Consider the following 22622-nt stretch of genomic DNA (forward strand, 5'->3'; position numbering starts at 1 on the left):
TTATAAAATTTTGTTAATTTTTTTTTTTGCCTGATCCTAATAAAATTTTATCTAATTCTGGAGTTTATTGTTAAGTACAAATTCTTTCTTGTCCTGTTTATATCTAGTTTGAATTTGAAGATATGCCCACTGATCAATTTTTAGTCCCCGCTCTTGAAGTTCTTGCCACGATTTCAAATTTCCTTGTGTATCCAATAGATCCTTATATTTAATCATTTTAGTGATATCCAGATTATTTGGGTGAATGATCGCCTCCATTGTTGAAATCCAAATTGGTATTTTTAAATAGTGTTTTTTCCGTATTTTCCTCCAATTAGTTAATAATGAGTCTCTGATTGTGTGTGAAAATATTTCTGACTAGTTTTTCCTACATCCCATAAAAAAGCATGCCACCCCCTTTGCAAGTCATGGCCTTCTAAGAATAATATTCTCTTATTGGTTAAATTCACCCATTCCTTCAACCATACTAAAGAGACTGCACTATAATACAACTCCAGATTTGGAAGTACCAGCCCTCCCCTGCTCCTCATATCCTGCATTGCCTTTAAATTTATTCTTGGTTTTTTCCCTTGCCAGATAAATTTTACAGTTATCTTATTAAGTTCTTCAAAAAAAAATTGTGTACTTTGATTGGGATTGTCTGAAATATATATAGGAATTTTGGAAGAATATTCATTTTAATAGCAGCAATCCTGCCTAATAATGAAAGTTGCAGCTTGCCCCATGTTTCTAAATCCTTCTTTACCTGTTGCATCAATTTAGCATAATTATTTTCCTTAAGTGTCTTACAATGTGTTGTCAACCATATTTCTAAGTATTTAACTTTCTTTATCACTTGTATTCCCGTAACTTCTTCTAGTTCTATTTTCTGTTTTTCTGTTAAATTTTTAGTCATTAATTTTGTTTTCTTCCTATTAATTTTAAGTCCTGCTACTGCTCCAAATTGTTCTAATTCATTTATCAATTTTTGTCCTCTTTTTATTGGTTCCTCAATGAAAAAAATCATATCGTCCTCAAACGCTTGCAACGTATATTCTTCTTTCTTAACCTTTAATCCTTTTATGTCTGGGTTCTGTCTAATTCGCATTAGTAATGCTTCTAATGATAATATGAAGAGCAGGGGTGAGAGTGGGCAGTCCTGTCTGACTCCTTTTTCTATTTTTATTGGGCGGGTATATTCCCCGTTTATTATAAGCCTGTTGTTTATCATAAATGGTTGTTATAATATTTTCAAATTTGGTGCCTAAATTCATATTATAAATTTTTTGGATTAAAAATTGCCAATTTAAATTATCGAAGGCTGCCTCTGCATCTAAAAACATAAGTGCAATTTGTTTTTTGGGGTGGGCTTCATAAAATTCTAAGACACCTAGTACTATTCTTAAGTTGTTCCTGATTCGTCTGGTCAGGAGAAATCCATTTTGATCTTCATATATATGCTCATTTAACATTCTTTTTAGTCTACTTGCTATAATAGAAGTGAATATTTTGTAATCAGTATTTAACAGTGAAATCGGCCTATAATTATGTATATATCGGGGATCCGAATCCTCCTTTGGGATCAGCGAAATCAATGCCCCCCTCCATGAGTCCAGCATCCTAGCTGCCAATAAGACGTCATTAAAAACTTCCACCATAAGAGGTCCTATTTGTTCTGCTATTGCCTTGTATAGCTCCCCTGGAATCCCATCTGGTCCCAGGGATTTATTGTTTTTCTGGTTCTCTATTGCTGATTTCAATTCAAACCAAGTAATATCTTTGTTTAATAATTTTTCCATTTCTTCCCCAATTGCTTTGTCTCTCTCTCTGTGTGTGTGTGTGTGTGTGTGTGTGTGTGTGTGTGTATGTGTATGTGTATGTATATATATATATATATATATGGCATTCAGCTTTGTTCGGGTATTTTCCCACGTCATTGTAGTTGTGCTTTTAAAGTTGTAGCAACTGAATGCCATACATGTAAGTACCCGCGAAAACTTAAATATATATATATATATATATATATATATAAAATATCCAAATCCAACTATATTTGAATATTATAAATAAATATGTGTATTTATCTAACCTTATTTTAAATATTCTTAAACACAAACAGTATTACATTCGTTCCCAAGTGGATTAATTGTGATCACACAATAAATTATAATATTAATACATAAAATCCTATATTTATTAATTAAATAATACTTAATGTTCTTACTATTTTCCCTATATATCTAATCAAAGTATAACTATCACTATTATTAATAAATCAATTAAATCAATTAATTCAATTATTTAACAATCAGTTACAACAATCAATTTTCCTTTCCCCAGTATGCATATTTATAATCATTATAAAGAGAGAGTAAAGAAGGAGAGATAGTTTATCATAGCGCCAGATGATGAGGGAAAAAGAAGAAAAAAAATGAGCAAATGTATACAGAAAAAAGGGAGTAAAAAAGGGGGGGAAAGGAATCTTGAAGTAAGTTTTTAGCTTTCCATCTCTAAGCTTGAGAGCTGTTACTCCAAACGCACCGGAAGTGGGGAGGTAAAAAATGCTGAGTAGTGACTGCAATTACTCGGTATCTCCACACATTCGGAAGCTTCCACTTTTACTTTTTGTCTTAGCGTTCCTAAGTTCAATTTTCCTGATTTTCTTCAGATGGAACCACCTCCTCAATTAGATCAGTATGCTCCCTAAAGGGCTGTTAAGTGGTTTATATCAGTTATATTGTTACAATGGCTTCAGGGTTTCTAATTATCGCCTGTGGCGCCACACTGTCTCTGTTCTGTCAGCTCCGATCTTCCTCCTGTCTCCGCTTTAATAAAGTCTTTCAGAATAAATATCAAATGAGATAGTCCAAATCCTCCACAACTTCCAGGCACCTTCCAGCCGCTTGCCTCCCAACCTCATAAACTTCCCTTTTTACTCGTTATTGTCCTCTCTCTCTCTCTTCTGTCTGCCAAGCCCTTTCACTTTCACTTGCCTCGCATCTGCTTTTTGGCCGCTTTCTTTTAGGGCTCCGGACAGACACTTGTAACAGCCTTATAAAAGTCTATGGCATTCCAATCCTCCTCTCCACCACTAATTTTCTCTGCCACACTTCCCCAATGATCTCACAAACTGTCACTCACTTGCTTCTTTACATCGGTGGCAGTCCGGACTTCGGAGCCGCCATTGATAGGAGACTGTTTCTTGCTCGTTGGGCTCTGGAGGGCTCCTCTTCACTGCAGGGGGGTTGCCTTCCCCACACTGCAACCCGAGTCTCCCCCACGCCAGCACGAATCTCTCCGGGACTCGTGCATCCTCATAGGATCGCGCCAACCGCAAAAAGAGATTAACTGAAATCACAGACGGGCTTCTGCACCTCTGTTCATCGTTGCCTTGACACTGGAAGTCTCCAGAGGTGCTTAATGTACCTCCAGGGGCAAAGGTGTTTTCCATAGTAGGAACAATTACAGCCAAGGATTGGTCTGTCTGTCTGTGTATCATCACAACACAGAGGCTTGTTGAAATTTAAAGGTAAAATTGAAACACTCATGGTATAATTCATGATTTTTTTTAAAAAAAATCTATATATAATACCAAACCTAGTAAATCATCCTTAATCATAAGGATAAAAAGGCAGGGGGTAAAAAGGGAAAAAGTAGAAAGTAATGCAATTGTGAGCTCAACAGAAATGTTCTCCCAAAGAGCTCATTTTTTAACATCCATTATCAGGGAGGGGCCTTGTCTGATCTTCCTTAGGTGACTATTCCAAAGCACCAATACCATAGAAAAGCATATCTGGTTCCTTTAAATTCCTAGAAGTGCAGACTACTAGCATTTCTCTTTAGATAATCTAGTGGGTTCAGCCAATTAAGATTGGACCAGCCAGCCTCAGGGTGCCAAGTGTCCCCCGTGAAAAGCTTTATAGGTCAAAGCTAGCACTTTAAATTGTACTTGGAAACCAACTGACCACAACTGCAGGATGCTCAGTTTTGGAGCTACATGTTCCCAACATTAGGAACCAATGTATACAGAGGCCAATGTATTCTGGACTATCTGTAGTTTCGGAGTAGCCTTTAAAAGCAGTCCCATGTAGACCATTGGTAAGATTGAGTGGTAATGACAATGTCATTATCATAGTCAGGTAAGGCTGCAGTTGGTGCACCAAGTGAAGGTGGGCAAAATTCTTTTAGCCATGGCTTTCATTTGTTGCTTAAGGAAGCTTATTCCAGAAAGGCCCCTAATTACAAATCTGCTCCTTCACAGGAAGTGCAAGCCTATTCAGAAATCATGCTGGTGTCAAATGGAAAATTACAATGAATTCCATCTTGCTTGGGTTAATTTCAGTCTATTCTTTCCCATTCAGACTCTTAGAGCCTCCAAGCGCTAGAATAGAACATTGACAGCTTTCCCCCTATACCCTGGGATGGTAACGTAAAGCTTGACATGGTCAAAATCCTGATGGTATCACATCACAAAGAATTGAAAAATCTCTCCTAGAAGCTTCATGTAATTGTTAAGGAGTCTCAGAGGAGAGAGGACTGAGCCTTAAAGCATTATCAAAGGGAGGAAGTGTCAAATTGATTTTTCACTGCTTAAAACTGAAAGTCTATGGAGAATAGAGCAGTACAACAGTACAACAGATGGCTTTCTAAGATCTATCCAAGGACAACCACTTCAGAAGAGGGCATACTACAGTTTCCTTCAAGGACTGAGCAATGACTTTTCCATAGTGAAGCATAGCTGGGCGTGGTAGCGCGAGCCTGTAATCCAGCTACTCCAGAGGATGAGGCTGGTGGATCGCTTGAGCTCAGGATTTCTGGGCTGCAGCGGACTAAGCCGATTGGGTGTCTGCACTAAGGTCAGCATCAATATGGTGATCCCCGGGGAGCCAAGGTTCATCAGGTTGCCTAAGGAGGGGTGAACCAGCCCAGGTTGGAGATGGAGCAGGTCAAAACTCCCGTGCCAATTAGTAGTGGTATAGCACCTGTGAATAGCCGCTGCACCGTAGCCTGAGAAAGAGAGTGAGACCCAGACTCTTTAAAAAATCCCCATATATAATATAAAATAAAAAAATAAAAAGGTCCATCAGTCCTGTTCCTAGTAAAAGCCAGAGTAAAAGGCACAAGCCACACTTTCACTTTCTAGTTTGATGTAATCACCTTTAACTCTGGACACCACTCTGTCCATGAAGAGTTAACACTTTGGTGAATACCTTTGTCAGAAGAATGCTGTGCAAATTGGTCACAACAGCCAGATGAGTTCACGATGCTACCTGCTTCCTGAAAAGGAGTTTGTAACCCTATACAGGATAGCTGGACATCAACCCACCAATAGAATAAAGGAGAAAACTGAGAATACTTTGCCTCTTCATTGCCACAAAGTACACCTGAACAAGTATTTATAATCAGACTACCACTTGACTGTCACATTTTATACCAATGGCAATATCCTGATCAATTTCAGAGACAGCACCATGCAGAGCACGCTCTAGTAGTCTAAATATGTGTTGATAAGGAAGTAAGATACTGTTAAGTTGTTGGTCTTTGTTCAGTGGTGTTAATTTCAAGTTTACAACCCATTTTTACATTTGGCAAGCAATGATCATCTGCACACACCAAGACTCTGCAGTGATGAACATCATTCTTCCGCCTGATAAAAATCTAGGCAGTGCTAGGGTGCTGGGGAGAAAATTACATGGGCAGAGAAAAATGTAACTTGACAGTTAAAATATTGACAGTTAACCCATTTCTATTTTGTCATGCCCTAATATAGAAGCCAGATTGAAATGTCTTGCATGAGTTCCATTGCATTAAACAAATGTGACACTTTATTTTCTAGCCATTTTTGTGCTGAGGGAAGTGAAGTGGTATAATAGCAATATAAATGAAAATGCTTTGCGGCACTGCTTGCCGAAGTAAAAGACAACAAGAATCTAGAAAAGTATTTTAAGAGGTTTTGATTTTGAAGATGAATGGTTTTTCCAAATACTTAAATTAAGAATATTATCATTCCATGAAATTTATTGCAGTATTGCAGGTTAATTATGATAATAATGATAAAATTTTAATAGTATGTGTCAGCAGCATTATGTATTATCATTATACTTTTAGTGATGCTCACCTAGTCCCTATTGTCCTTCGGCATGAATGGAAATGTTCATTCGAAGCGCTGTAATAGTCTGATTATGTAGGTCACCTTATGCCCTTCAGATATTATGGGCTATCTAAGCAAATGATCTGACACTGACTGTTTTGTGCAATATAATAACTTATTAAGTGGGGTGAGTTTCCTGTGTTACACAGACCACTTAAAATCTCTAAGCATCTCATTCATTTCTCCCACACCTGAAGTAGACTGGGTGGGGCTGAATTTTGGGGGGATCATTTTTAAAGGGATGAGGTAAGTTTATAGCTCCTTAAGATCACCTGTAGTAAAACAAAATTCAAGTATCAGATCTCACTCATCCCTACAATGCCATCTCCACCCTGATTAAAACAAGGAGCCCATCAACATTTGATCAGTCTGAATAACCCTTAGCTTCTGTTTCCCAAACAGTGTGCCTATTAAACTATACTTCTATGTTTTGTTTACCTTTAAGCATGCAGGGTGTCCATGCTTAAGCATAAATAAGCCCATAGAAAGAGAGTTCAATAGTCCTGCTGTTGGAGGGTATAGAACAGAGGTGTCAAACTGGATTTCATCAAGGGCTGGATCAGCATTGTACTTCTTCTCCACCGGCCAATGGGGGGTGGGGGGTAGATGGGACAGATGCCTCCTGCAGCACCCTGCCAGCCAAAATGGAGTGCAGGGGAGCCGCACATGCCCCATTTTGGCCAGCAAAGTGCTGCAGGAGGCTGTCCAGGCCGAAAACTGGGTTTTGGCTTCCAGAGGCACTGCAAGCCAGTCATTTGCTATTTCCAGGACAGTTCTGTGGGCCAGATTTAAACATCTCACGGGCCGGATCCAGCCTGCGGGCCTTGAGTTTGACACCCCTGGTATAGAACAAGCCTTTGACTTCTTTCTTGTTAAACAAGGTTATGTCTTATAGTAAGTGCTTAATATGGACTTTTTATAGGTATTAATTCTTGTGATTTTTCTTCTTCTCTCTTTATTAACAAAGTAACACGGGTTACTGTCTTTGCTTTCAGACATATATCCCTTTTCTTCCTTCTCCTACTTCACTTAATCTTGATCTTTTGATAAATAGTATTAAAGAAATACAGTAAATCAAAGTTTGATGTATGTGCATTTGTTGAAGCATGTTAAAATTAGCTCTTTCTCTCTCAGCAGTTTGGAGAGAGTTAACATAACCAGCATCTGAGCTGCTGTTAAGCAAGAATTCTCTTCCTTTTGACAAAGGGGAAGATAGAGAGAGTATACACACTTCATTGACAATTCTGTCCCTTTTTAAGTTTTAGAGAAGTCTGTGACAGTTTACCATCTGTCAGACTTCCCTCACAGATCCTTACTCTCATGCTACTGTACTATGTCCAAAGGTACAAAGAACAAAGTGTCTTTCAAATACAGCTGAATTATGCCAATGATTTGTTCTTCAAACATGTGTGACGATCACTAAAGTATAAAACTGTCCTTTGAACTATGTATATAGGGACCTTGGACCAATGAGCAACGGCACGTTTGCTGTTTGATTGATTTAATCACTTTTTCTGCATCCCATCTCCCTCTGAAAAGCATCCTAGAAAACTCCTTAAGCTTGCAGGAATGCATTTGACCCATGCTGTGACTTATTTGAATTTTTTGGGAGAAGCCCAGAACAGATGGGTAGAGACTAATCTGCTTCTTTCTAAATGTTGTATGCCATCACCTAAAGAGGCTCAGAAATGGGAAATAGAATATGGGAGCATGTGTCTTGTAACCCTGAATAGTTTCTCTAATGGAGCACAGTAAGTAGCACAGTAGCAGTTTTGGACCTTGAACAAAGTTTGATTATTTTTTATTAAACATATTTTTAAAAAAGTACATGTTCTTGTTCTAATAAATTCCCACTTTCGCAACATTGAAAAGAAAAGAACCCTAACTGGTTGTCATATCCTGATCTGAAATGAAAATTAGATTGGGAGATGCCTACTGCATCTAATTTTTGGTGAGCCTGTGAATCTTTGATTTTCGTTTTTCAGGAAATTACATTTCAGCATTAGATGGCTGAGGTTCTAGGCAGGCTGAGAATGAAACTGCCTACTTAAATCTCAGGGCATAGAAAAGGCTTACTATTGTGTTTTAAACTGGACATCTCAAAGTTGTTTGTTATTCTGCCTTCCAGATTTTCCAGTTTCACAAGATTTTAGGCATAAATCTTAAAGGAAGTGTTTTGTTATTCATCTTCTAACTTTGGATTCAGCCCATGTGGTCCCTGTTCTCAGTTTGTTTAAAATTGTGTTTCTGTCAGAGCTCTATTGGAATTCAGAACAACTGCATACAATAAGTTCGCACTGAGGCAACAGTATACACGATTTTACATTTAATTACTGTATTGCCATTCTTTAGAGTTCCAACAGCAAGTTTTAATTATAACTTAACCATAAAAAAGCACATCATTGATACAGGATGTTTCCAAATGCTATAAAATGAAAAGAAGGGTGGGATGCATAAATTTCTTTTTTTATTTTAAGTTGTGACATTGTAACTGTGGCACAAGAAGAAGTGTGATCACAGCAGTACCAGTTTCGCTCCTGCAAATCAGCTAAATAGCTAGTATTTGGATCATTTCGCACTTTAAATTCTTAATATGCATTGCTAAATATATTTCATCACAGTTTGTTAATTAATTAGAGCTGCTAATTTTTGCAGTTGACATCGTTCATTTCAAAGTGTTAATAAGCTGCATCAATAATAGGTGTGACAACGGTTTGTAAAATCTGGTTGAACATGCACTATTTAGAGTTATCACATACTCATTAAATACGGCAATTAGTGTGCAAGAAAACTTTGCTGCTCCTGGCGTTGATGTTATCATCTGATCTGTGCCTAATTCTTTGGTGACTAGCATCTTCAAGCTTTTCCCATCATAGCAGTTCCAATACAACAGTTTTGTGGCTCTGATTCCCGAGCCTGTGCTGCTAGAGGAAGAGGACTTGGAAGATGAGGAGGAGGAACTGGGAATGCCTTCCTCCCCAGGACCTTCCTCTCTGGCAATGCCTTCCTCCTTGATAATGCCTCAGGTTTCATCAGACAACCGAGAGGAACAGCCTGAGATTAATCAGGAGGAAGGCATATTGGAGCAGCCCCTGACAGGGAGTCAAGAGGAAGAATGTTGGCTTGATCCTAGGCAGCATCGTAGGGAGAAACGTGAGCAGCAACGTAGGAGGCGTGGGAGGGTCAGAGAGTGAGCTGAGTAATTGAGCCACACCCCACAGGGGATAAAAGTGGGTGTGTCTTCGGCTGGAACTTTGTACGGGACAAAGTTTGATCTTACTTCAGGTTTTCTTTGGGAATGATTTTTGTGGTCTGCCTTGTAATTTTCTGTAAGTAGCTTGTTACTTGTTATCAGTTTGGACTTGGCAGGCAGAACGTGTTGGAATGCCAAGGACGTTATCAGTTCCAAAGAATTAACTCTGTGAAGTCCGAGCTGGCCTGCCTGGCTGTGTTTGTGTTAATTTGTACTCTTTCATCTTTTGGGAAAGAAGAAAGGTGAGACAGAACATTTTTGTCCCGTACCTGACTTAAACCATCTTTTACCTAAGATGGACCACCAGCAGCAGTTTCAACAACAGCTGCAAGATGAAAATCAAACTCTACAACAGCAAGTGGCTCAATTAACAACCCAACTTGCTTTGCTGCAGGCTCATGCAGCTCCTCCTCCCCATCGGAAATGCCCGGTGGCTGTGCCAGATAAGTTTTCTAGGCAGCCTGAGATGTTCCCGGCTTTCATGGGACAGTGCCAGTTATTTATGGCTATGAGGCCAGAGGATTCCCCAGATGACCAGGCTCAGGTGGGGTTTGTGATAAGCCTCCTTTCTGGCCCCGCCGCCAGATGGGCCACACCTTTGTTGCTCAAGAACAGCCCGTTATTAACTGATTACCTGGGTTTTTGGCAACACATGTGCCACATGTATGAAGACCCCATACAAGTGCAGATGGCAGCCAGGCATCTTAAGGATCTTTGACAAGGGAAGCGCCCCCTGCAAGAATTTATTTCTGAATTTTGGCTTTTATGCCTGGACTCCAACTGGAATGACGCAGCGTTAATGGACGCCTTCCAGGATGGCCTGTCAGATGAGCTACAGGACGAGTTAGTTCGAGTGGAACCGGGCCCGACCCTTGATGCTCTGGTTGTGCAATGCTTGCGCATCGATGCACATCTCCAACGGTGAAAGAACCGTCGTACCATCCAGGACCAGCCATCTGCATCTGTACCGCAGCGCCCTGTGCTAACAGCGCTCAGGTCACCCAACGTGTCGTGGGAAGGGCCGAGGAGCCCATGGAGTTAGGAGTGGTTAGACCTAGCCTGATGGCCCAGGAGCGAACGCGGAGACGCCAAGGGGGTTTGTGCTTGCATTGGGGGGGGGGCAGGACATTTCGCTAATTTTTGTCCTTGAAAGCAAGGTGGGTCGCTCAAGCCTGTGCCTGAATCTCAGCGTGATCAGTCAGGAAACGGGGCAGGCCCGACCTAGGGGAAACCCTAGGCCGGGCACATATCAAACACCCGCCTGAATTAGCGGAGGTTGACTCTGGACCCCCTCGGCATCTGATTTTGGACACTCGGGTTTTCTTGGCTAAACAGTCGGAAGGGATTCCAGCGAATGTGCTGGTGGACTCAGGGGCCATGACTAACTTTATGGACCAGGCCCATTTTGATGTCCCCTTGGTTCCGGTAGAACCTCTGATGAGGGTCGAGACTATTGATGGGTGGGAACTTATTGCAGGACCCATTAAATTCACCACCCGGCCTTTGCGCCTAGTCATTGGAGAACATGAGGAGGCAATCCGCTTTTATGTCAGTATGGACCTCCATTTCCCATTAGTCCTCGGCATGGCTTGGCTTAGGATTCATGATCCTCAGGTGGCATGGTCGCGGAACGCCATTTCTTTTCTGAATCTGCAGTGCGCGGACCACTTCCGCCACACCTGTGCTGGCCAGGACATCACCACCTCTGTTGTCTCCATACCTCCTGAACTGACAGACTTCACGGATGTGTTCAGTGAGAAGGAGACGCCAAGGGGGTTTGTGCTTGTATTGTGGGGGGGGGCAGGACATTTCGCTAATTTTTGTCCTCGAAAGCGCGGTGGGTCGCTCAAGCCTCTGCCTGAATCTCGGCATGATCAGTCGGGAAACAGGGCAGGCCCGACCTAGGGGAAACCCTAGGCCGGGCACATATCAAACACCCGCCTGAATTAGCGGAGGTTGACTCTGGACCCCCTTGGCATCTGATTTTGGACACTCGGGTTTTCTTGGCTAACCAGTCGGAAGGGATTCCAGCGAATGTGCTGGTGGACTCAGGGGCCATGACTAACTTTATGGACCAGGCCCATTTTGATGTCCCCTTGGTTCCGGTAGAACCTCTGATGAGGGTCGAGACTATTGATGGGTGGGAACTTATTGCAGGACCCATTAAATTCAGCGGAATTAGCGGAGGTTGACTCTGGCCCCCCTCGGCATCTGATTTTGGACACTTGGGTTTTCTTGGCTAACCAGTCGGAAGGACCAGTTACTCCCGCATCGTCCCTATGATTGCCCAGTGGACCTTCTGCCCAATGTACCACTGCCAAAGGGACATTTGTACTCCATGTCCCAGCCCGAGCTGGCCGCACTGTGGGACTTTTTAGACAAAAACTTGGCTCGAGGGTTCATATGGCCTTCGTTGTCCCCTCTCTCAGCCCCAGTCCTCTTTGTCAAGAAAAAACGGGAGACTTACATTTGTGCTGTGATTACCGTTGACTAAATGCCATCACAGTGCAGAATAGCTACCCTTTGCCGTTCATTCCAGAGTTGTTTTGAGGGAGGTCACTATCTTTACCAAGTTCGATCTTTGAGGGGCCTATAACCTGATGTGGATGCGGGAGGGGGACAAATGGAAGACAGCATTTGGCACCCGATACGGCCATTTTGAGTACACTGTGAAGCTGTTTAGATAGATAGATAGATAGATAGATAGATAGATAGATAGATAGATAGATAGATAGATAGATAGATAAATTTATTGTCATTGTACTCAGAAACCTGAGAACAATGAAATAAGGTGCTCTTCCACAACATACAACTGAACAACACCAAAAGACATATACAAATAACAATGTAAAACAAATTAAAACAAATAACAGTTAAAAACTACAACCAAGATATATATATGTTAAGACCACCAGATTCATAACTCTGCATTTAACCTGATCACAGCACTTGGGTAAAAGCTATGTTTAAATCTACTTGTCCTGGCTTTCAGCACTCTATATCGTCTTCCTGATGGTAGGATCTCAAACAATGAGTGGCCTGGATGCGAAGTGTCTCTCAAGATCTTTTGTATCTTCCTTCTACATCCCATGTTATACAAATCCTCCAAGGAGGGAAGAGGACATCCGCCGATCTTTTGTGCCCTTTTTATCACTCTTTGAAGTGTCCTTTTCTCTGCCTCTGTACAACTCCTAAACTACACACAGAGGCAATAAGAGTCTCTCTATAGAGCTTCGATAAAAGGCAACCAACAGACTCTCTGGCAGTTGTTGTGATCTTAAAAGTCTTAAAAAATACAGTCGTTGATGAGCCTTTTTTTCTAGGGCTAAAGTATTTGCCCCCCATGTTAGATCTTGTTTCAGGGTGATACCTAAAAACTTACATTCTGCCACCTGTTCTACCAAAACACCATCGATATACAACGGCTGGATATCCGAACTGCTCTTCCTGTAATCCACTATGAATTCCTTTGTCTTGGGTTGGTTTGACCAATGCCCCCGCAGTCTTCCAGCACCTGATGAATGATGTGTTTCGGGATATGTTAGATCGGTTCGTGGTGGTGTACCTGGACGATATTCTGATCTATTCCGGGTCCAGGGACTGCCACCTTCAACATGTTCGTCTGGTCTTGCAATGCCTTCGGGCGCACCAACTTTATGCGAAGCTGGGAGACATGTTTCTTCTTCCAGACTTCCATTGAGTTCCTTGGGCACATCATCTCTCCCAAAGGCATTGCCATGGACCTGCGTAAGGTGGAGGCCTTATGTAGTTGGGAACCCCCTCGTGGCGTGAAGGACGTTCAACGCCTATTGGGGTTCGCTAACTATTACTGGACCTTCATCCCGGGTTTTGCCAAGCTGAGGGGTCCAATAACCCAGCTCCTTCAAAAGAAGGTCCCGTTCCAGTGGGGCACCCCACAGCAACAGGCTTTTGAGGCCCTAAAGAATGCCTTCATCGCAGAACCCGTCCTGAGGCACCCTGATCTGCATCGTCCTTTTGTGGTTGAGATGGATGCGTCCAACATGGCTATTGGGGTGGTGCTGTTGCAAGCCCCGGTGGATAGCGCCACTCTTTTTCCCTGCGCTTATTATTCCTGGAAGCTCACTCCTTCCGAACGCAATTACACCATCTGGGAAAAAGAGTTGCTGGCTATCAAGGCTGCGTTTGAGGCTTGGCGACATCATCTCGAGGGGGCCTGACACAAGGTGGAGGTCCAGACGGACCATCGGAATTTAGGACATTTGTCAACGGCAAGAAAGTTGAACCAGCGGCAGATCCGGTGGTCATTTTTTTCCCGGTTCAATTTTTCTGTGACCTATACCCCAGTGGTCACAATTGGAGGGCGGATGCCCTGTCCCCCAAACCTGAGGACCTTTGCCCTGAGGACCTCCTTCCTCCGCAGACGGTGCTGCCAGCAGAATCCTTGACCGCAGTCCAGGAACCGGTGGACTTGCGGACTCAGGTGCAAGAGGCGCAGCGCCTAGACACTTGGTTGCAGCAGAGGATGGGGGAGATTGGACCCAAATCCCCATGGACTTTGGAGGAGGGCTTACTCAAGCATCAGGGCCAGTTGTATGGGGCCGCTTCGAGCCCTTATTATGACTCAGTGTCACAACAACCCTGCAGCTGGCCATTTTGGTTTTTTTAAGACCCTCCATCTTGTAACGCGGACTTTTTGGTGGCCTCGAGTACGGCATGATGTTCACGCTTATGTCACGTCCTGTGTACCGTGCAGGCAAGCGAAAGCCGCGACGGGTGTGCCTCCTGGTCTCCTCCAACCTCTGCTGACTCCAGAAAGACCATGGGGAGCAATTTCCATGGACTTGACTCATTTACCGCCATCCTCTGGATTTACAACTGTGCTGGTAGTGGTCGACATGTTGACAAAAATGGCCCACTTCATTCCATGTCGTAAATTGCCAACGGCCCATACAACTGCCCGTTTGTTCTTGCAGCATGTTTTTCATCTCCATGGTCTGCCAGACAGGGTAGTTTCTGACCGTGGTGTACAATTTACAGCCCAATTTTGGAAAAGCCTGATGACTGCGCTACAGTTTCAGGTGAGCTTGTCGTCGGTGCACCATCCAGAGACTGATGGGGGGACGGAGAATGTCATTGGCATTCTCGAGCAATACTTGCGTTGTTTTGTAAACCAATGGCAGAACAACTGGCCTGATTATCTCCCTCTGGCAGAGTTTGCATTCAACAACTCCCAGCACACCTCCATCCAAATGACACCATTTTATGCTAATGTGGGGTACCATCCACAGTTTTTCCCTTTGACACTATTAGATTCCCCTGTTACCGAGACCCGGGAATTCCTTTCGGAACTTCACTCAGTTCAGCAGTTAGTTCGGCAGCAATTGATACAGGCCAAGGAAGATTACAAGCAGTTTGCAGATCGCTCTCAACGGGCAACGCCTCCGCTGGCTGTAGGAGACTGTGTATGGTTGTCCACAAAGCATCTTCAGGTCAACTGCCCAATAAAGAAGCTGGACTATCGGTTCATCGGCCCATTTCCCATCGAGGCGGTCATCAACCCCGTAGCCTATTGACTGACTCTACTGCACTCCATGCGAATTCATCCAGTCTTCCACTGTTCCCTTTTGGTCCCTGACGCCCCTTCGTGTGGTCTCCGACATCCTGCAGCTGCTGATCCACCACCTGTGCCCGGTGAAGATGACGTAGTAGATGGCAACGTGGTCAGCATTAGGGATTCTTGCTGGCTGAAAGGGTGGTTGCAGTATTTGATCGAGAGGCAGGGGGATGGGCCAGAGGCCCTTTCCTGGGTGGATGCTTCCACGATCCACGCCACAGACCTTATACAGATGTTCCATGACCATTTCCCCTTGAGACCACATCATGACTGTCAGACTTGGGGGAAGGGCCCTGCGGTGAGGGATAGTGTTGTGGCTCCGATTCCCGAGCCTGTGCTGCTAGAAGAAGAGGACTTGGAAGATGTATGTATGTATGTATGTATGTTATGTATGTATGTTGTGGCCCCGATTCCCGAGCCTATGCTGTCAGAGGAAGAAGACCTGGAAGATGAGGAGGAGGAACTGGGAATGCCTTTCTCCCCAGGACCTTCCTCTCTGGCAATGCCTTCCTCCCTGATAATGCCTCAGGTTTCATCAGACAGCCAAGAGGAAAAGCCTGAGATTAATCAGGAGGAAGGCATATCGGAGCAGCCCCTGACAGGGAGTCAAGAGGAAGAATGTTGGCTTGATCCTAGGCAGCGTCATAGAGAGAAAGTGAGCAGCAACGTAGGAGGCATGGGAGGGTCAGAGAGTGAGCTGAGTCATTGAGCCACACCCCACAGGGGATAAAAGTGGGTGTGTTGTCAGCTGGAACTTTGTACGGGACAAAGTTTGATCTTACTTCAGGTTTTGTTTGGGAATGATTTTTGTGGTCTGCCTTGTAATTTTCTGTAAGTAGCTTTTACTTGTTATCAGTTTGGACTTGGCAGGCAGAGCGTGTTGGAATGCCAAGGGGTTTTCAGTTCCAAAGAATTAACTCTGTGAAGTCCGAGCCAGCCTGCCTGCCTGTGTTTGTGTTAATTTGTACTCTTTCATCTTTTGGGAAAAAAGAAAGCTGAGACAGAACACAACAGTATTTGCAAAAAATACTGTTTTTGCTCTTCAATTACTTTCATTTACCATGAATTATTTATTTACTGTATACCCGCCTTTATTATTTTTGCAAATAACTCAAAGCAGTAAACATATCCAGCACATCTTCTTTGTGTTTTCCCCCACAAAAATGACCCTGTGTAGGGAGTTGGGCTGAAAAAGAGTGACTGGCCCAAGGCCATGCAGCTGGCTTTAACAGCTAAGATGGAATTAGAACTCATGGTCTCCTGCTTTCTGGCCTGATGCCTTATCTACTAAACGAAATTGGTTCTTGATGTAAGTACTGTAATGACTGATTGGACTTTTAGACTTTTAGTGTTTCACTGTCCACTCACTGTTTTCATTTTAGCAACCTATAAAATGTCAACCTTGATATTATTTTGTTGGGATATGCAAAAGTATCCAACATGGTTTTGGTTACTATATAATCAATGAAGCAAAAGAGTCAGGAAGAATTCCTCATATTCACGTTTTAAAAAGGTTTTCACATTGCCCAAACTAAAACATCAATGATTACTATGTATGTTATTAAATTAAATGTCTACATGAAATAAGAAGCTTAATGAAAAATATCCCACATTTAATCTATTGCATTTCCAAATAACAGTTTGAGAGAATCAAATCTGAAACTATGTCAACTCCCTACATTTCTTGTGGTTCAAATGTGGGAAAACCCAGTCAAGGTACTGAGGCCCTCTCTCCCTCCCTCCACCTCTCCCTCCTTCCCTCCCTCCTGCCTCTCTCTCATTTCATTTGGCTATCTAGTTCAGTTTGTGATATCTGTGTTCTAATAAGTCTGAATAGGTAACATATAAACTTTGTTATTAAAGCTATACTTAGTAAAAGATGTAACTAGTTTAAACCATGTTCAAGTGCAGCAAGGAAATTCCGTTCCAAATTAGCTGTTAATAAACATAAACTCCATTATGTCCTTACAGGTTTTATGACTGCTTGCTCAGTTTTTTCCATGTTTTAAACCCCCAAGTGCTGTGGGATGTAAGGATCAATTAAAATCATTTGCTCCGTTTTATCCACAAGATAGTTCTTGAATGTGAAGTGTACAGTTACCCTCTTTTAATGGATATTAATTTTCATATGCTTTTGAGGCCTGAGATTTAATATTTCCAAGACAATGATTTATCCTTTCTGCTTAAGAGATGCAAATGCACAAAACACCACGGCTTAAATTTCAGTAGTTAATTGCCTATGTTTTGGTCTGTTTTCTGGAGTATGCAATTGAAATTCCATAGAATTAAAACAACAATATCAACAGGGAATTTGCGCAATATTGCATTCCCAACTTTTGGTCACTGTTTTCTAGGCACTTGCCAGAAACAATTTTGGATCTTAGCTGCTTCTGAAAATTGCAGGGGAACTTGCTGTAACAAACCATTGACAGTTCACTCTCCCAATGATCATCCACTAAAGCAAGCAGAACATATCTCAGCCTTCCTAAGAACATTAGGATTTTTTTTTCCTTTTGTGTTATAACTATTTAGATCAACACAATTGCAAGGATTACTTCTGCTTATTAATCTCCAATCAACACAGGGTGTCTGTCTCAACCAAAGGGTGAGGTACAACTGTTTTAATGTGAGAAGTTACAAGTTCACATTTGGAATGGCTAAACATGAAGATGTAGGATTGGGCATCTAATAGAAAGTTTATAAATAGCTGTACTTAGTTAATAGACTTTCTATTGAAGTTTCGGGTGCAGAGAAGGAAGTTTTAATGTTTCTAGTTGAAGTTTATCTACCTAGCTTCATTACTTTTCAAGTTCTTCCTGACACCTCAGCAAATCAGTGAAAAATAAATGTAAAGACTTCAACATTGTTTTTTTGTTTGTCTTTTCCTTTCTCAGATGCTTGTAACCACTCCAGAAAAATGGGATGTTGTGACCAGAAAGAGTGTTGGAGATGTCGCTCTCTCTCAACTAGTGAAGCTCCTTATTCTTGATGAGGTACATCTGCTCCATGAAGATAGAGGTCCTGTACTAGAAAGTTTGGTAGCCCGCACTTTACGCCAGGTATGTCAAGGTTGGTTGTTAGAACAAATGTAAGTAATATCATATGCTAGAGACAATTCCAATGATTAAATCCTCCCATTATGTCTAAGCTGCTTCCAGTAGCAGTCATCATAAAGATCACCAGGAGAAGAAAATGCTTTTTTGTCTCTTTCCTTTTAGAACAGGAAGAATATAGGGTTTATATAGGGGGCTTAAAAGTTTGTGAACCATTTTGAATTTTCACTATTTCTGCATAAATATGATCCAAAATGTGTTCACTTCTCCACACAAATCCTAAAACTAGAAAGAGAAAATGCCAAAGACTTCTCCAATAAAAATCATCCTGGAGAAAAAGAATTCTTCATAGATAGACTTGATAATGGATTTATGTAGAGTTCTGGAATTGTTTATATTGAAATATGAAATAAGAAACACTTTGAAATTTGCTCACAGTTCTCATACTGTGAAAAATATTCTAAAAGCCTTTTGTATCCTTCAGTAAAATGTCTTTTCAGTTATTACTATTTTGAAATCACATAGTATTTGCTTAAAAATAAAAGCATTATTTACTAAATGACACATCAAATTGTCAAGTAATGGCAGATCTAATATCTCAATGTGGATAAATATATTTTTATTTATGGCTGGAAAAATAACTCAAACACATAATTTTAGCAAATTAATCTCTGCTTCCCTACTCAAGTCCTGTTATATTGCCTCATTGTGGAAGTGCTGTTGAATAACGAGTGTTTTATTGGTTATTGAATAAAATTAGAGAAAATTGGCTAAGTAATACCACGCTACACTTCCTAATTCATCTGTGATTCTATATTAGATACAAACAGGTTAATAATCCTAGTAAAAAAGAAAATTAAAACTATTTGATTTTATGTTTAAAATATCAACAGCAGGGTAAAATAACAAAAGAGCAATGTGCTATTTGGAATGGGAGGGAGTCACCAATATGGTTGAATGTTCAATAGAATTTAATAGCAAAATTCTTAGAAAATAGATAGGATTACAAATCTCTGCAAAGGAATTATTTTTTATTTATCTATTTTAATATCTTTCATAAAGATTAGTTTTTAGTCTGTTCAGCCCTGAGGTCAAGTTTGCAAGCTACCTTGTGAGGAGAGAGCTTGAGGTCACTGATTTGGTCTTGAATAAGAATATAAAACATGTTTGCACATTATGCACTTTATGCTTTTACATGTAACTCGAATTGATAAAACGTTTTGGAAGAAAAAGCTTTGAGCTTTATTCCTAAGCTGGGGTTAGAACATCAAAAGAATCCTCTGAAACCAATTTGCACTTTGATGTTTAAAGTTACACATTACTGAAAATAGCACAGATGTAAAATGAAAATGTTTAAAGTGGAGAGCGGGAATGAGAGCAGGAGGCTCTAGACTTCAATGATATTTACCCAACAAATTAGTGCAATTGAGATTTATTAATATATTTATTCAATTTATATGGTCACCCATCTCAAACAAGTAGGTGGCAAACAATAATAAAATCAAATAAAACTGAATTACAGAGACAATGCAAAAGAAAATTGAATACATATAGCGGCTGAGAGATATTATAATCTGTAGATGTTGGCATAACCAGGAAACAACAATCTTAGCACACTCATGACCCCAGACTTGGGTTCATAACCAAATCATCAAGATCTTAACAAAAGGCCAACAGGGTTGGAGCCCTCCTAATCTCTGAAGAAAGAATGTTCAAGAGGACAGACACTATTTCTTTGGCTGATGGGACCTAGATCATGCAAATTAATCTCTAGAAAAGATGCTTAGTACTCTCCCTGTTCACATCAAAAAGAACCAAAGTCACCATCCTGGGGAAAAAATCAAATGAAATCCATGACTCATTTTTCAGTTTTCTAAAATTTCAGATCACAGTAGATACTATAATTATTAAGTTTTTATTATTTTTTAATAATACTTATACAGTAGAACCTCCGGTCACGAACGCTTCTGACCATGACCAAATTGGGTTCCGACCCAAAAAATCATAAAAAATTTGAATCTGGTCATGAACACATACTCGGGTGATGATCAAACATGACCCCTGACCCAGAAATTCCTGAAGACGAAACATTAGAAGACGAAGAAATTGCCAAAGTTATGGAACGAATTATGGTCATGACTAGAGGTTCTACTGTATATGATTTTTTCTGTCTTCCTTCTTTTCTCAATGTGTGGTGGACATTGCAGCAGCTTAGTCCATTCCAAACCAAACCAATCCAATTTGAACATCACTAGTCCAGACATTTTGAAGTCTACACAACTACCCAGGCCATCATTTTAATTTGTTATATGAGGAGCTGGGGGAGTGGTTCCCAAACCAAACTTAGTAAATACTAGCCCACTTGGTTAGACAAAAGAGTGATATTCTACATACATTCATGATGACTGGAAAGAAATATATTGGTTCTAATCCTCCTTGCGTTGTCTTCTGTATATATAAAACAGCTGCAGTAAAGAAATCTTTGCCTGTAGAGGTTCTCCATTAAGTTAAAAAGTGGAAAATCAGGATTCTTGTTGATGAGAAATGTTTCTTTGACTAGAAGATCTATTTACCACAGGCATTCACCTACTAGGCATGTGGATGGGACTAGTATATTCAGTTTGCTCCTCCTTAATACAGATGTCACTATTTTATCTGGAATAACAGTAGATTTCTATGAAACTCATCTGCATATGTCTATAATGAGAGAAGGAAGAATTAGTACCTTGTAAGATTTGTGCCTTATCAAAATTGCACTGCTGTTCTTCTTTACCGTCTCTGTGTGTTTTTCATATTTGAACACTTGCAATGTTGTCGGGTATTTGCATTAATAGAAACTGCAGATGCTGTTGGAAATTAGCACCAGATTTATGAAATTTCTATTCTGAGGAACATCGGAATTTTTCAATTCAAATAGTGCAAACATGTGTTGTCTGGAGAAGTCCTAATGCTCTTGTTTCTAGGGTTGCTTATACTTGTTTTGTTGTTGCTTTGGTTTTACCTTACATACTGGCTATACTATGGAAAGTGCTTATGACAGCTTCCAGAGGGATTGTCAACTTGTACCAGATTCCTCAGTAGATACGGTATTTTTTAAGCATGTCATCTTTAGTAAAGAAATGAAAGGAAGCCAATAATCACTTGATTTAATATTTTTTGAGCTTTTGATGCTAGAGTAAATGGATGCAAATGTGAGCCTCTCGTGCTAAGTTGCAGCACTGTAGTATGCCATTTAGGAATTATGCCTGAATGCTCTATGAATCCAGTCAGTCAGTCAGAAAAAAATGAATGTTGGTTTCTTTTAAGTTGGAAGTATTTCTTAGAATAATATGAAGATATGAAAAGAATAATTCTATCATTTGCAAGATAAAATTAGAGGCATTAAATTCCATTGTGTGTATGTTTCTATTATTTACTATAAAAGCCCTTTCAGATGCTTATGAAATCAGAATACTTTAAACATCAGGATTCATTTGATATAATTCATTATTAAATAGTATTACTGAGGTAGTTATGACATAGTTATTTTTCTGGACATGGTATACTAATTATATTTGTATCTTTGTACTTTGGCACTCAAAGAATTACAAAACTAAGTAATAAATGTTACTAAATTTAGAATGTAGATAATTTTCCTTATGCCTAACACATAGGCCTGTGAGAAGGACATAATGAATTGATAAAGGCAGTGAAATAGCAATATAGTCATGCAAAAGTAAGATGCATAAGGAAGCAACTCAAAATAACTTCACTTGATTCTGTATAAGATGAAGCAGAGAGAAATTCTGAGAGACTTTGATGATTATCATACTCAACAATAAAACTTTATTCCTGGAATCCCTGAGGTATCTGTTTCCTAACCAGGACTACTCAAATATCTGACAGGTATTTCAATATACCCTAAATATGTGGGATGGGGGCATTGGTGGAATGATGACTTGTACTATGTTATTCATAGTTCCCTCACTGATATATTGAATATATAGATGCAAAGAATAAATTCTGTTCTACTTGGACAGTGAGCTAATATGGATCTGCCTTGTATTTAAATGTTAACAACATAATCAATTAAACTAGAATAATCTAGTTAAACTAGATTAAACTAGATAAACTACAATAATCACTGTAGTTATTTGTAGTTGCTGCATATTTTACCTATGGACTTTCCATTTACATATTTAACACATGTGCTAATGCAGGACCATACTATGAAATGTATGCAATAAAGAGTGGCATTTAATTATGTGATATTTATAGATCTATTACTAATAATTGCATCATGATGAAAGATAAGTTGGAGGATCAGTAATGCCTTATTATTCTTTTTAATAAAAACAAAAATGTAGAATTATAAAATTGGAAGGGCCATTGAATCCAACTTCTAGCATCATCCAATCCATCTCTATGCCATCTGCAGAGTGAAAAGTATTCCCTCTAGCATGTAAAGGCCATTGATAGTGCTGAACAGCCCAGAGCCCAGATCTGAACTTTGAGTACCATACTCAGTTCCTCTTATCAATCTGGTAAGGAGTAATTCATGAGCAATTTTAATATGGTTTGTTAAAATATCTCACAAGGCAAAGTAATAAA

General features: G+C 40.4%; 1 protein-coding gene and 1 non-coding gene across 2 annotated transcripts in view; both read left to right on the forward strand.

Moving 5' to 3' along the window:
* The window catches only part of ASCC3 (activating signal cointegrator 1 complex subunit 3), a 216855-nt gene that overhangs the window by 60060 nt on the left and 134173 nt on the right, over positions 1-22622 (forward strand). Inside the window, exon 11 of the mRNA XM_026726677.2 lies at positions 17874-18038. Coding sequence (XP_026582462.1) covers positions 17874-18038 — 165 coding nt within the window. The remainder of the gene's footprint in view (positions 1-17873; positions 18039-22622) is intronic.
* On the forward strand, positions 4717-5015 carry LOC148127743 (signal recognition particle RNA). The gene has a single exon (XR_015741346.1).

Source organism: Pseudonaja textilis, chromosome 1 (genome assembly GCF_049901715.1).
Source record: "Pseudonaja textilis isolate UNSWEBS1 chromosome 1, rPseTex1.2, whole genome shotgun sequence".
Classification (NCBI taxonomy): Eukaryota; Metazoa; Chordata; class Lepidosauria; order Squamata; family Elapidae; genus Pseudonaja; species Pseudonaja textilis.